At 35.2% G+C, this 13,906-nt stretch overlaps 1 protein-coding gene across 1 annotated transcript in view; it reads right to left on the minus strand.

Annotated features, from left to right (window-relative positions):
- Window positions 1–13,906, minus strand: part of RANBP17 (RAN binding protein 17) — a 186,489-nt gene that overhangs the window by 41,803 nt on the left and 130,780 nt on the right. Inside the window, exons 21-22 of the mRNA XM_032214676.1 lie at window positions 13,052–13,159; window positions 10,110–10,192 (exon numbers count right to left, since the gene is read on the minus strand). Of these exons, the coding sequence (XP_032070567.1) occupies window positions 10,110–10,192; window positions 13,052–13,159 (191 nt within the window). The remainder of the gene's footprint in view (window positions 1–10,109; window positions 10,193–13,051; window positions 13,160–13,906) is intronic.

Below are 13,906 nucleotides of genomic sequence, written 5' to 3' on the forward strand. Positions count from 1 at the left end.
TTTTATCTATCCAGAGAAAATCACTTGAAACACTCTAGCTAAGCCAATTATTGAAAATGAACTATCCTGAGACAACATATATCTTAAATGATGAATGTTAGATTATTTTCTACTGCAGAATTTGATATGTCTTGTTTGGATTTTTACAGGTACTAGATGGATGGAATAGATTAAAACTGGCAGTGCCCACCCCTCCTTAACATGACATTAGTTGAGATGATTCCGTCAGCTCTGGTACTATTCCTTGAGGGGGAACAGGGGGAATATGGCTACACCAAATCAGGCACTTATCAACGAAGGATAGACTTCTGCAATAGACTCTATATAGAAACATTGAAAACAGACAGCAGAAAACATCTAGTGGTCCATTAAGTCTGCCATTTATTTTTTATTTCTTTTAAATTAATTAATTTAAATACTAATAATTAATACTATTTTTAATTATTATGTTTTATTTTTTTAAAAAAATTGTCAAATGGTGGGCATGTATTTATCCCAAATATGTTTAAACTTAGTTACTGATGATTGATCCGCTAATAACTGAATTATGCAATTGCCTTGAAGACCATTTAGAAACTATTAGAAACTTGAGAAAGTTGCCATATTCATATCTATATTGCAAGACATGCATTGGTTGCCAGTTAATTCCCAGATGAACTTTAAAGTTTTACACACACACACACACACACGTGTATGTATGTATGTATGTATGTATATGTGTACACACACACACACACCTGATCAAAAGATCCAAATAGCAAAGTACAGAGGTAATAGAAAATTTAGTGTTATGATAAAATAGTTTAACTAATGAAATAAATTGGTAAATTTAAAATTAAATTTTACTGTTGTGCTACTAAAGACCTTGTTTTTATAATCATAGTAAAAAAATTGGCTATCACCTTTATAATATTAAGATTTTTATGTGCAAGTAAAATTTTAACATACCTAAAAATATGTCTCCCTGACACTGATTTTAAAATAAGCTACATAATATCCTACTGAAAATTCACAATGCAATAAAATACAATTTACTGCATCAAGGTCAATACTATGACAGTGACAACATTTCTGAGAGTTAGGGATCGTTTGAAACCAAGCGTTTAGCATATTGGATGGTAACACATTTAATCTGCTTTTTGAAAAGACTATTATTAATTTACTTAAACTTAAAATTATTACAATGTATAATGCGCTGAAATGTATATTTGTAATTCACTGCATAAATCATGAGCTATGCCAATAATTCCTGTCCTGAATTATGCTATAATCTATGTTTAATCCTATGAAATAGTGAACTCATATCCTTGGAAATAAAATAATCAAGATTCATATCAATGTCATCAAACTTTTGGGTCACCTATTTAAAGACATGCCTACATAGGAATTCTTGCAGCAGTCCTTCTTTGTTTTTGAAAACGTATGCTTGAACCAGCGGTGGGTTGCAGGCGGTATGTCCTAGTACAGGCATACTGGAGTCTGCCTGGAGCACTGATACCATTCCAGTACGGTGCTCCAGAGGGCCCACCCGCCTGCCCACGCTCCTTACCTGTCTTTAAACTCTTCAGCGCTTCTGTGCACGGTGTGTACAGTGCCTGCATAAAGGCTCATAAAGGTATCGCTGGATGGTAAGACGCATGTGCGCGCTGTGTGTGTGCCCGTGCACACAGCACACGTTCATGTGGACAACGCTGGGCCCCGTTGCAACCGTACCAGTTGCAACGGGATCCAGAACCCACCACTGGCTTGAACCCAAAACTTAATCATTCTTTTTGCTTTGAAAGAAAACTGCCCGATTTCCAGAAGAACTAGAGAATGTGGAACACAACTTAGAACATTTAACAATTTTATTTGCTTTGGGTTATTGAAATGCAATTTTTGCATTAAAAATCTGTATTGCTAAAGGGATAATACAAGGCCTTCATAGTAGCTTTTCAAAATTACTGCCTTACAATGATGTTGCCAGGACAAAGTATGGTTAAATAAAATGGAAAGATAATTAATATTTGTTTAATAATGGACAGTGGCCATCAATATATACAATAAAGTCTCAAAATCATTGAGTTACATATTAAATAGTGTTAGGAACAGAATACAACCTTGTTTCACACCCTTATTCATTATTATGTTGCTTATAAAGGTAAAGGTTCCCCGCACACATATGTGCTAGTTGTTTCCAACTCTAGGGGGTGGTGTACATCTCCATTTCAAAGCCAAAGAGCCAGCGCTGTCTGAAAACGTCTCTGTGGTCATGTGGCCGGCATGACTAAATGCCGAAGGAGCAGGGAACGCTGTTACCTTCCCACCAAAGTTGGTTCCTAGTTTTCTACTTGCATTTTTACATGCTTTTGAACTGCTAGGTTGGCAGAAGCAAGGACAAGTAATGGGAGCTCACTCCGTTATGCGGCACTAGGGATTTGGACCATTGAACGGCCGACCTTTCTGATCGACAAGCTCAGTGTTTTTGCCACTGAGCCACCACATCCTCTTATAAGTACACTTTTTCTGTTGTACCCAACATCCCTTGTTATTATTATGATGGTTGGTGAGTCAGATATTTAGACTGGATTTGGCATTTTTATCCACATATCGTGTCCTTTCCAAGGAGTAATGTGTAGATGATGTTGTTTAATTTTATTATTATATACAAAAAATATGAAATCACAGCCAGTTCTTTAAATTGGTGTTAGCATCAAGTTCTCAAGAACCTCAGATGTTATAATATACCAGCATAGTATATATATGGATCCAAGCAGTGTGGCCTTTTTAATTGAGAGATGCAAATTTTGACAATATGCAGATTTTCTAAGTGCCATCCAACATTTTTTGATATGGCACTCAATGTGCCACACCAAAATCACTGTGATCAGAACAGTTAGTTTATGCCATAATCTTAGAACTCCTTATTTGGAGATCTTGCTACTTTGTGATCTTCGCCACTTCATTGTCTTCTATTTTATTCTATTCTTACATTCTTTCTCTTCTGTTAATATAGTTGATTGCAATTAATGAGATGTTTAGACTGGATTTGGCATTTCTATCTACCTATAGAATCCTTCCCAGGATAGGTGCATGTTATTTGATGGTATTAAAGGTATCATCACAGGATGTAAAGTGTTCAAATAAAGCAGCCTCTTGCAAATGACTGAAGGTGATTTTGTCAATGCCGATAGTGTTCAAGTGGTGCTCCAGATATTTTGGGATTGCATCTATAATTATTATTGTTGGTTGCACAGTCAGCCAGATGTTTAGACTGAGCATGACATTTTTGTTCACCTCTGAATCTTTTCAAACGACCTGGCATTATTATTAATCAATTCAAGATGATGAATATACCTTAATACTGCCTCCCATTTACCCCACAATCATCCTGTGAGATGGGCTGAGAGAGAATTACTGGCCCGAAATCACCAGTTGGCTTTCATGCCTAACAGGATTAGACTATTTTAATATAACACCTGTATTAAGTATGTAAGAAGTATATCTGGAACTAAATTCATTAATTTAACCCAGATTTAGTTTTATTAACAGAATCAAAGAAGGCCTTAAAATCTATAAAGGAAACAAATGATTGTCTTGTCAGGTAACATGGATAAATTGTTGATCTCCCTTTTCTAAAAGCAGCTTGAGGATTTGTTAAAACAAAGTACTCTTTCAAGGTACAAGTTTAATTTTTCATTTAAATATCTAGCATGGAGTTTTCCCAGAGCAACTAATTGAGAGCAACTAATCAGCCTACAGTTAACAGAGTGTTCCATTTCCCCCTTCTTATATGGAGGAACTATTATAATCCCATTCCAGCCTGAGAATATTAATTTGGAACTATCTGCAATAGAATACAGCAATAGCAATAGCATTCAGACTTATATACTGCTTCACAGTGCTTTACAGTCCTCTCTAAGCGGTTTACAGAGTCAGCATGTTGCCCCCAACAATCCAGGTCCTCATTTTACCCACCTCGAAAGGATGGAAGCCTTGAGCCTGGTGAGATTTCAACTGCCAAATTTCAGGCAGCCAGCAGTCAGCAGATGTAGCCTGCAGTACTGCATTCTAACCACTGTACCACCACAGCTCTTGTGTAGCACAGGGTTAAATATTGGAGTTCTTGGTGCTCTCCAAGCATGGCTATTAGCATGCAGATGTTTCATTACTCAGTTAGATAACATCAACAGTGCAAGGTGATGAAGTTAACTAGTTGGGCAATTAAATACCTGCAACCAAATACCCAAGGGAACATCTTTGGCTGGGAGCACTAGGAGGTCTTACTTTTGAAATAAAGTCAACAACTCTTCTTCAGACATAGGTTGCAACTGTTTGTTTCATTTATATGCCACCAATTCCAGAAGGCTCTAAGTAGCTAATAATGCCATCATTAAAATAGTCCAAAAATACCTAGAATAACTGATCAAAACAAAATAATCAAACCAGCTAAATACTGTAATAAAGTGCTCACAACTATATCATCAGGCAATACATTATTCCATCCTGTATTGTGGAAATAAGTGTGTTCTAGAGTCTAGGAGTTCTAAAATGTGGCACAGCTACTAAAAAAGCCTACTTCTGAGACAACAATCTCAAATGATGGAACCTGGAGGGAGTTATTATTTGACCTGGGATGAGGCAGATTAATACACGAGAATATACTGAATCTGCCTTCCCCTACTGACTTTGCTTGTTGGAAGTCATTTGGGAAGGTTGCAAATGGTGATTGCATGACTATAGGATGCTACAACTGTCATAAACACAAGTCCAAATTTTGATCACATGATTGTGGGAATGCTACGATGGTCACAAATGTGAGGACCAGTTGTAAGGGGAAAAAACTATTACTAGAAATTAAAATTAAAACTAAAGTTCCACTGTGTTCCATGAGTTCTAATCTATACACACAACACTTAACTTAGTCATCTGCTAATGAAGTTAAACAGCCATACCACTGGCACCACACAATCACACTAACTGAATCAAGAGCTGTCACTTCGGAATCCCCCATCCAGAACTTCCCAGAGACCCATAAATCTTTGTAACAGGACAGTATTGGCAGATTTCATTATATTACTGGCCTCACTACACTGTTCACCCAGGAGACAGGTATGACTTGAGTTTCCCAGCCAATCACTATTTAGGAGTCATACATTCTGTAGGATGGACTTAGCAATCAGCTTTGTCATGGAGACAGTTGCTTTTCTAAACCACTGTATTTCTCCAGTTCTTTTTCTAGTAGGATATAGAGGGCAAAGACTAGAAATTGCCTCAATTGACTGGATTTTGTCATTCACATGATGTAGTTGACTGAATGCTGCAGTTGGCACAAGCAGCTGTAGGACCTTGGGGATGAACTTTCCAGTAGCTGTCTCATAATTGTAGCAGTTATTTGTTGTTGTGAAGTGGAGAGTATTTTTAACAGCTAATGTTTTTGGACAAATAGCAGAATTCAGCACAGTATTATTTAGCAGAAAGAAGGAATTTAGAAAGAGTTATGCTATTATAAATTGTATAAATACAGATAAGGAATTATTTAAGTGCAAGAAGTAGATATTATTAAAACAAAATTGTTATGATTGAACTATCATTATAAAACAGAGGGAAATACGTGTCTGTATGCTTTTAAAATATGTAACACTATTGCTTACTACTGTAAAATCTGCCAGCATCTATATATCTGCAAAATGTCACTACCATTGCTACGAATGCTCTAAATAGAACAAGCAATGGATATAAAGTATGTTCCATTATTGAAAATGAACAATTGATTAAAAATTAATAATACTTATTAGACAGCAACAAATAACCTTTTCTTTAAAAAGATACATGATATTAAGCTAGAAGAGTAGAATGGATTGCAACACTACGTTTCACACAATAGATGTTCTAGAAGCAATTTAAAGCTCATTAGAAATAATGTCCCTGGCTACTGGAAAACTAGTAAAATGTAATCCTCATCCAAATGTTACCTGGTCTATGAGAACAGGAAATTGTTCTGTGCTACAGTGGCTAACCTTGAGGCTGACCCTGAACAGTAACTGCTAGAACAGCTAAATGCCGCAACAAAATTAAAAACTTACATCAAAGTATATCATGACAGAATGTAGATAAATAAAATACAGCATATTGAAAATATTATTTTTCTGTCAGTCTTCCAAAACGGTGAGGTGGATGAATTAAAAAACAAAACCTAGAGCAATGCAGTTTATCAGGGTCTAGAACAAATCTTTTTCACCCTGTTTTGCCAATATCTGTTGTATTTGCTCCATTTCGATACACCTGATAAGCCTAATTACTTCCAGGTTGTTCAGATGCAGGCTAACAAAGCAATGGGAGTTATGGGAGTTAAAATTCCAAGCATCAGGGAGTTGTCACTGGGATTGAGAATGGAACAGTCTCAATAGGCCTTCTAGGATCTAACCGATAAGTTCAAAGGTCACAAGGTTTCTATCAATGTTTCAGAGAAAAAACAGCATAATTTTACATTGTGAGACATACAATACATCTGAAAACGTAAGGAGGAGGAGATTTTCTTCCTCTTCAAATAACCAGAATAATTGTGCATAGTATTCAATGTTAAGTCCATAGTACAAAAAGGCAAAAGGATTTAGCAGGTAGGATGGCAGAGCTAATGGGATGTTTTTAAAATAGGAGTTGAAGGACACATTTTTTAAATAAAAGGAACTGAAGTAATAGATTCTCAGTCATCCAGGTCATGGTTGTCCCAAATGTGTTTTTTTCAGGAAGCAACTGGACTTTCTTGTTTTTTCTTTGAAGACATTCCGCTTTGCATCCAAGAAGCTTCTTCAGATCTGACAGGATAGTGGGGAATGGAAGGATTTATATTCTTTGCAGACAGCTGGTCATTTGCATCCTTTTGGAGGGTCGTTGAAGGACCTGTGTCCTGAGTAGTGCTCCTGGTTCCTGTAGTCTGCATTTTTTTCCTCTGGAAATCCATTCCTACTCCCACATTCAAAGGGTGTTCATCCCAAATTGTGTTCATTCTGATTTAACTTGGAAAGTTCCAAGTGTTTCAACAACCCTCTAAAAGATGCAGATTACCAGCTGTCTGCAAGGAATATAAACCCTTCCATTCCACATGATCCTGTCAGAGCTGAAGAAGCTTCTTGGATGTGAAGCGAAACGTCTTCAAATAAAAAACAAGAAAGTCCAGTGGCCTCCTGAAAATGCACCTTTGGGACAACTGAAGTAATAGAAATAGAGGCAGACTTGAAAATAATTCAAATTTACTCTGATTTCTAAATTAATGAACTTGTATTTACTGCTTAATAGAAATTTGGGTGAAAAGTAAGGGGACAATACTACCCAATAGAGAAGGCTTAGACAATGAAGTGGAGACAGCATGAACTTGGAAGGAAAATTAGCATGTAAATGCTGGAATTATTATTACAGAAGAAAAGCTAAATGTAGTGGAACTATGTCTTTAACAAGGCAGTCTGAAATAAATTCAGAGAAATCTGTAGGATCCTATAATGAGTGATTGCCAATGGATAGAAAAGTTCAAAATGAGTGGTAATTCCTAAAAAAGAAGAGAATATAATACCACAATTGCAACAACTTGGAGTAGGGGCATGAGAGGAAAACAGCAAAACCACTCAAAATACAGCAATTACACATTAAAAAACCCAATATAGACCTGAACACAGAAAGCTGAATTTCTAATTTGAATCAATCTTCTCTACAAGAATATAAATTCCACTTAATAACTGGGAAGAGAAGGATAAATGGACAGAATTGAACCTTGAGACTGATAGAACACTGCCAGGAAATATGACATGTATTGCATCCTAAGATATCAAGGAAAATGATGGATGTTTGAACCAAAACATATATTCTTTCTTTGGAAATTCCTGGAGATTAAATGAACTGTGAAGTGACCAAAGGACAAATGCTGCCTTTGTCGTTAAAGAAAAGGGAAAGATGGATTTGAATACAAGCCTTTTATTCTGATATCAGTATCTGGCTACTACAGTGAATCACAAAGTGATCTAAGCAATTTGAAATACTGTTGCAAATACCAGATTAACATGAATTAGTCAAGAACAAGTTTTGCCAGATAAATGTTATCTCATTTTTCAATTGGTTTACTTCTTTAATAGATTATGGCATCTATAATCTGCAAATGTAATATACCTTGATATAGTACAACAGCTGATAAATTAGTACATTCTACTTAGCAAGCTTGTTAATAGCATGGCTATTAACAGATATGTTGCCATCTTGAAACACATTCAAAAAGTGTTCATTAATAGTTTCTCAATAAACTAAAAGTGGCATGAATTTCTATTGTTGAGCCTTAGTTTTCAATGTTCTCAGCAATGACTTGGATAAGAAAGTGAAGGAAATATTTATTAAATGTGTAGGATTGTTAATGCTCTAAAATTAATTGATTGTAGAAATGAATTAAAAGTAATACATTTTACAAATGTAAAATTCTTCACTTTAAAGCAAAAATCAAATGCTTAGATATGAAATGAAGAATAATTGATGTGACAATATCTGGGAAAATATCCTCGTTTAGCAGTTGATTACAAACTGAGCATGAGTCAGCAATGTGATATGGCTGCAAAAAAACCTAGCCAATGAACTTGCATCAATAGTAGGGTAGGGGGTTACGCTTGCAGTATATCCTGTACTGATTAGAATACTGAGTCCAGTTCTGTGCACGACATATTTTAAGGATTCAAATAAACTAGACTAATTCAGAAGAAGTCAATTAGGATCATTATGGGATTAGAACAGTAGTTCCCACAGTAATCCTAATTGACCTTTTTTGAATTAGTCTAGGGGGGCAATTTGATTTTTAATGGGGGCAATTTGAACCTTGTTTAAACCAAGTTAATGGCCTTTTAGGCTTCTTCCGTGTGAGTAGAGTTCACTTTTTGAGTAAAGTAAAAATTATATGTCATGGGAGTGGGTGGGTGGGGAGAGTCAGGATTTTAGAGATGCTTAGGTAGGGCATGGCCAAAAAAAGGTTGGGAACCACTGGATTAGAAGCTTAGTTGTATAAAAAGGAAGGAGGAAAGTTTAGCCTTAAAAAGAGATGAATGAAGGAGGATATGGTAGCATTCTGGACTTATATCATATGAAAAATGATTAATACTTGTTCTTGACCACTCCATAGATCGTTTAACATATATATATATATATGTGTGTGTGTGTATATGTATATCTATATGTATATATATATACACATACATACATACATACATATATATAGTTTTCAATGTTAGTAAACTTCATTGGACATGTTAAAACAGCAGTTAGAGCGCCAACTGTTAATGATGCTTGAAAATTCTTGCACTGAGCAGGAAGGTTGGATTCAGTGGCCTAAATGAGCTCCTTCCAACTCTTAAGATTCTTACTCTACAGGTCTATGAAATAGACTTGCACCTTATCTGAACCATTACTGTTATTTCCTAGAAATAATTATAGAAAGTCTCTTAATTTTAATGTGGCTGAATTTGATGCAGTTAATTTTAATTTAAGAAATCTTATGCAAAAACTACTGTTTTTTCTTACAATAATTAATCTAAATGCAACTACCACAAAATGTTGCAATCTATTCTCATTACTTGTGCATCTCTAGCCAACTTCTACCAGTGTTTTTTGGTTCACATGTAGGAGAAATATTCCCTTAAGATTCCTTTTTTTTGCTTTTTAGTTTCCAGGACTCTTTCTTTGAAATATCTCATTTTTTATTCTGCTGAAAGGTGAAATAACATGGGAAAAAGAGGTTTTGTTTCCATCTCCTTTGTAATCCTCCTCTCTCCTTAAAATGTCCTTTTTCTTTTAATGCATAAACAAATGTATTGTATGTATAAATCTTTGTTATATTTCTGGGTGGGTTACTTATGCTTTCAAATTGATAAGTACATCATCAATTAATCAACCAACTGTAATGTTATAGAGAACAATGATTGCTCTTCAGGAATGTATTTCACCTTCTACCCAAAGTGATCTGCTGTCCACTGACATTGTATACCATAAATTCTCACAACTAGATCCATGAATCCAAATATTTTTTTTAAAGCCAAGTACTGTTTAACTAGAAGGTAGAACTTTTTTCTTATTATATGTAGAAAATCATCAATTAAACTCACCGTAAGTGCAAATCATCTTACTAGATTCCCTGAAGAGGAGAATTCCATTAGGAGATGACACATCAAAATTTAAACGCTGAGATCTGAGGAAAAAAACAGAAACATGTCTTTATATAATCTGATGAAATAAGCACTTATAATGTATATCAATAGTAATTCAACTCCTGAATTATGAGAGCTATGTAACCAAAATGGAGCTATTTAGACTTCAAAAACCTTGGTGAGGTTCTTTTGTTAACAGAAGCAGAGAAAAATAACCAGTGAGGCAACACAGAAGCAAAATGATAGGAATGTTTTGAGTTAAATTTGATTACATGGACAAATGCTTGTCATTTCATCTAGTCTCTAGTCATTTCATCTAGTCTACTAGAGACTACTAGTCTCTAGTAAAACAAGCAGCTCTTCCAAAAGCATCCCAATAATTTCTTTGATAACCTCTATCTACATTATCCATTGTCTTCTCTCTTAAGGTTTCCTTTATCTTGCCTAGCGTAATCATTTTTCCAGCCAATCATTTATCACAACATATGGGCAAAGCATGCAATTTGTCTATTATGGGAAGGAAATGATTGGGATGGGGAAGGGGGAGGGAAGGGAGAGGACAAGAGAATGGGGCACCTAGAAACAAAGACAATTAGAATCAACAAAAAGAATACTGTCTATCTGTGTATGCATTATTTTGCTATATCTTGCATTACCTTAATCAATATAAACTGATTAAGAAAATATTAAATAGCTTAATTAGCAAATATCAGCTTTATGTCAGCATCATATAAATGTGACGATATTTCTAATCTAAGAAAAGTTACTTCATAGAGATGCAATTAAATCTCCTTTAATTTTGTTTGGGGAAGTGTACAAGCTTCAAAAAAGGCTATAAGGTGCCACATGACTCTAAGCATGAATGTTGATACTTCTTGAACTGAATCTGAGTTTCATTACTCAACATTCATGTACCCAGCAAACTGTTACCAACATTGATTTGGATTCCAGGGAAGATACAAGTCTTTTAAGTCTAAAAATAAATATAGTTTGAAGTGGGTGCTGACTGATGGAAATAAAGACAATATGTACTTCCCATAAGACAGGAAAAATGTTTCATATCAACCTTAATATATAAATTAGCTCCACAAGATTGATTGTGAAGCTTAGCAAGTAATACAGTTAGATTTCCTGCTTGGATTTCATGGCAAAATGAATTAGAAACAATCACTTTGACAAAGTGAGAAAAACTTGTCTCTTATATGTAGTGCCACACATAGATAAGAAAACAAGTAAATAAAAATGTGGATTTTAAGGACTTACCATCTAGGAAAAAGTGACAAATAACTTGAACAGGGACAGAACAGAGATAGTGATGGACAAAGAAAGATGTTGTTTATTTAGTTACAGAGAATAACACCACCTTCCTTGGTGATGAAGCTTTGAAAGCATTCATGGAACAGGTGAGTTCTGAATTGATTTGAAGGAAGTGAAGGAGCTGTGGCATTTTGGGAAATCAAAAGGAGAAGCATGTATAAGATTGCTTCAGGAATCAGGACATCTTTGGACACTTAGGAATAGTAGAGCTAGAGATATCAGGTGATGCCTCTAAATATACAAGTGGAGAGATATGCGCGCGAGGTGGGGGGAAATATACAAGATTTTGAAGGAAGGACAAAAAGCTTGTTCAGGGTCTGAGGATAAAGAGGAAACATATATAGGTGTCACATCATAAGCAATGAAAAAGGCAAATGATATTAGGAGTAGAAACTCAAACCTGAAGCATATTACTCTTAAGACACAACTCAATATAAATAACTAAGCAAAATGTTTAATTATTATGGTTACGTTCTGGAATGGAGCAATCATAAAATTAGATTTTTATCCTGCCTTCATTTTTTTAATAAATAACTCAAGGCAGAGAACATAACCAATGCTCCTTTATCCTCCTATTTTCCACACAGCAACCCTGTAAGGTGGGTTGGGCTGAGAGAGCAGAACAAAGTCATTCAGCTGGCATTTATAGCTACAAAGGGACAATAATTCACCACCTCCGGATTCCTAGGCCAGCACCTTAACCACACTAGACCAAACCACCTCTATTATAATTAACTTTATATAGTTAATAATGAAAATTCATTTCCTAAGAAAGTATTTTAATTTAGACAGTTTGATAGGGTTTTTCAAAGTCCTCTGTATGACACTGGTTGCCAAAGAAACTATTCAGAAGAAATAAACTTGTTTCAAAGTTAAAGTCTTACTCTCCATGTATTCCCTTGTTATTTCAGACATTTTCCAAATGAAGGAATGGGACAAAATGTCTTATTCTTTTAGATGGACAAATTAGAGAAATGTTCTTAAAATTCCAGAAATTTTGAATTCTCTAACAGAGGCTAGGATTTTGTGCTGCCTAAGGAACACTTTATAATACTTTCTATTCTACGAAGTACAAAATAGTAACATCTGGCAGATATAAATAATGGAAGCAACTGCATTTTATTATATTGCACAATTTAATACTCTGTAACATATTTCCACCATGTCAAAGTGTATTGTACTATGCATTTTAACCTGTAAAACTTAATGCTGTACACAACTCAAGAAAAAGCAAACCTATCCCCAATGATGATGTCTAATGGGAACAATACAGACTTTCTGAATACCAATAGGTAAATTAATATAATGAATATGCAAAGTATTTCAATGAGCTTCCCTTCCTTTAGAGACTTAATCTTATGCCTCTTTGTCTTGTTTGGATTTGTAAAGATTTCTCTTGTACCTTTTTCCTTTAATGCTATTATATACATAGCTGTAAGTGCAGCTTTTCAACATTAGTTTGATTGCACAAAATCCCCACAAATATGGTTTCAAGTAATATTATTTTTTGTTTTGAGACAAATCCTGCAGTTGTTGACATAGTTAAGAGAACTATCAAGCCAATTAAATGGGAACAACTGTACCTGTTTTGCAACATCTCAGCCATAAGCTTCAAGATTGGAGTTGTACATGATGGTTCGCGATACCAAAGTTCAACGGCTGTTTGAAGAATGGGAAGATATGATGGGTAGCTTTTATAAGTTATGTTAAAGATTCAAAATAAATGACATGCATCATGTACAGCTTAACAGCCTACTAAAACACAATTAAAATTGGATCTTTTCTTTACTATCTACATTTTCATTAAAGCAAAGCCAAAATGCCTATAATATAAAGATGTAGTATACACTGACAGGCCTTGTTCTATAGTTGTGTATCTATTAAATAATTACAGTAGCAATAGCAATAGCAGTTAGACTTATATACCGCTTCATAGGGCTTTCAGCCCTCTCTAAGCGGTTTACAGAGTCAGCATATTGCCCCCAACAACAATCCAGGTCCTCATTTTACCCACCTCGGAAGGATGGAAGGCTGAGTCAACCCTGAGCCGGTGAGATTTGAACAGCCGAACTGCAGAACTGCAGTCAGCTGAAGTAGCCTGCAGTGCTGCATTTAACCACTGCGCCACCTCGGCTCAGTAAGATGTCCGTTTTGAATTATTTTTTAAAAAAAAGTTAATATCTCACGCCTGCTCGGAGGGGAACGTTGCATTTCAATCATATAGTCCAACTAGCTTCTCACCAATGTACACCCCCTCCCAACATTTTAATTTAATCATAAGCGATACTATCTTCATGTTTTATGAAGAAAATGCAAAATAGAATTATTTCTACATCATATGACAGAGGGAAGGGTTCCTATAACTGTTAATGTTACAACCATTGTTATGTTGCTTGCCATTCACAACCAATCAATGCTAAAAGATCATTCCTTTGGTA

The sequence above is a fragment of the Thamnophis elegans genome, chromosome 3 (genome assembly GCF_009769535.1).
Source record: "Thamnophis elegans isolate rThaEle1 chromosome 3, rThaEle1.pri, whole genome shotgun sequence".
In the NCBI taxonomy this organism is placed as follows: domain Eukaryota; kingdom Metazoa; phylum Chordata; class Lepidosauria; order Squamata; family Colubridae; genus Thamnophis; species Thamnophis elegans.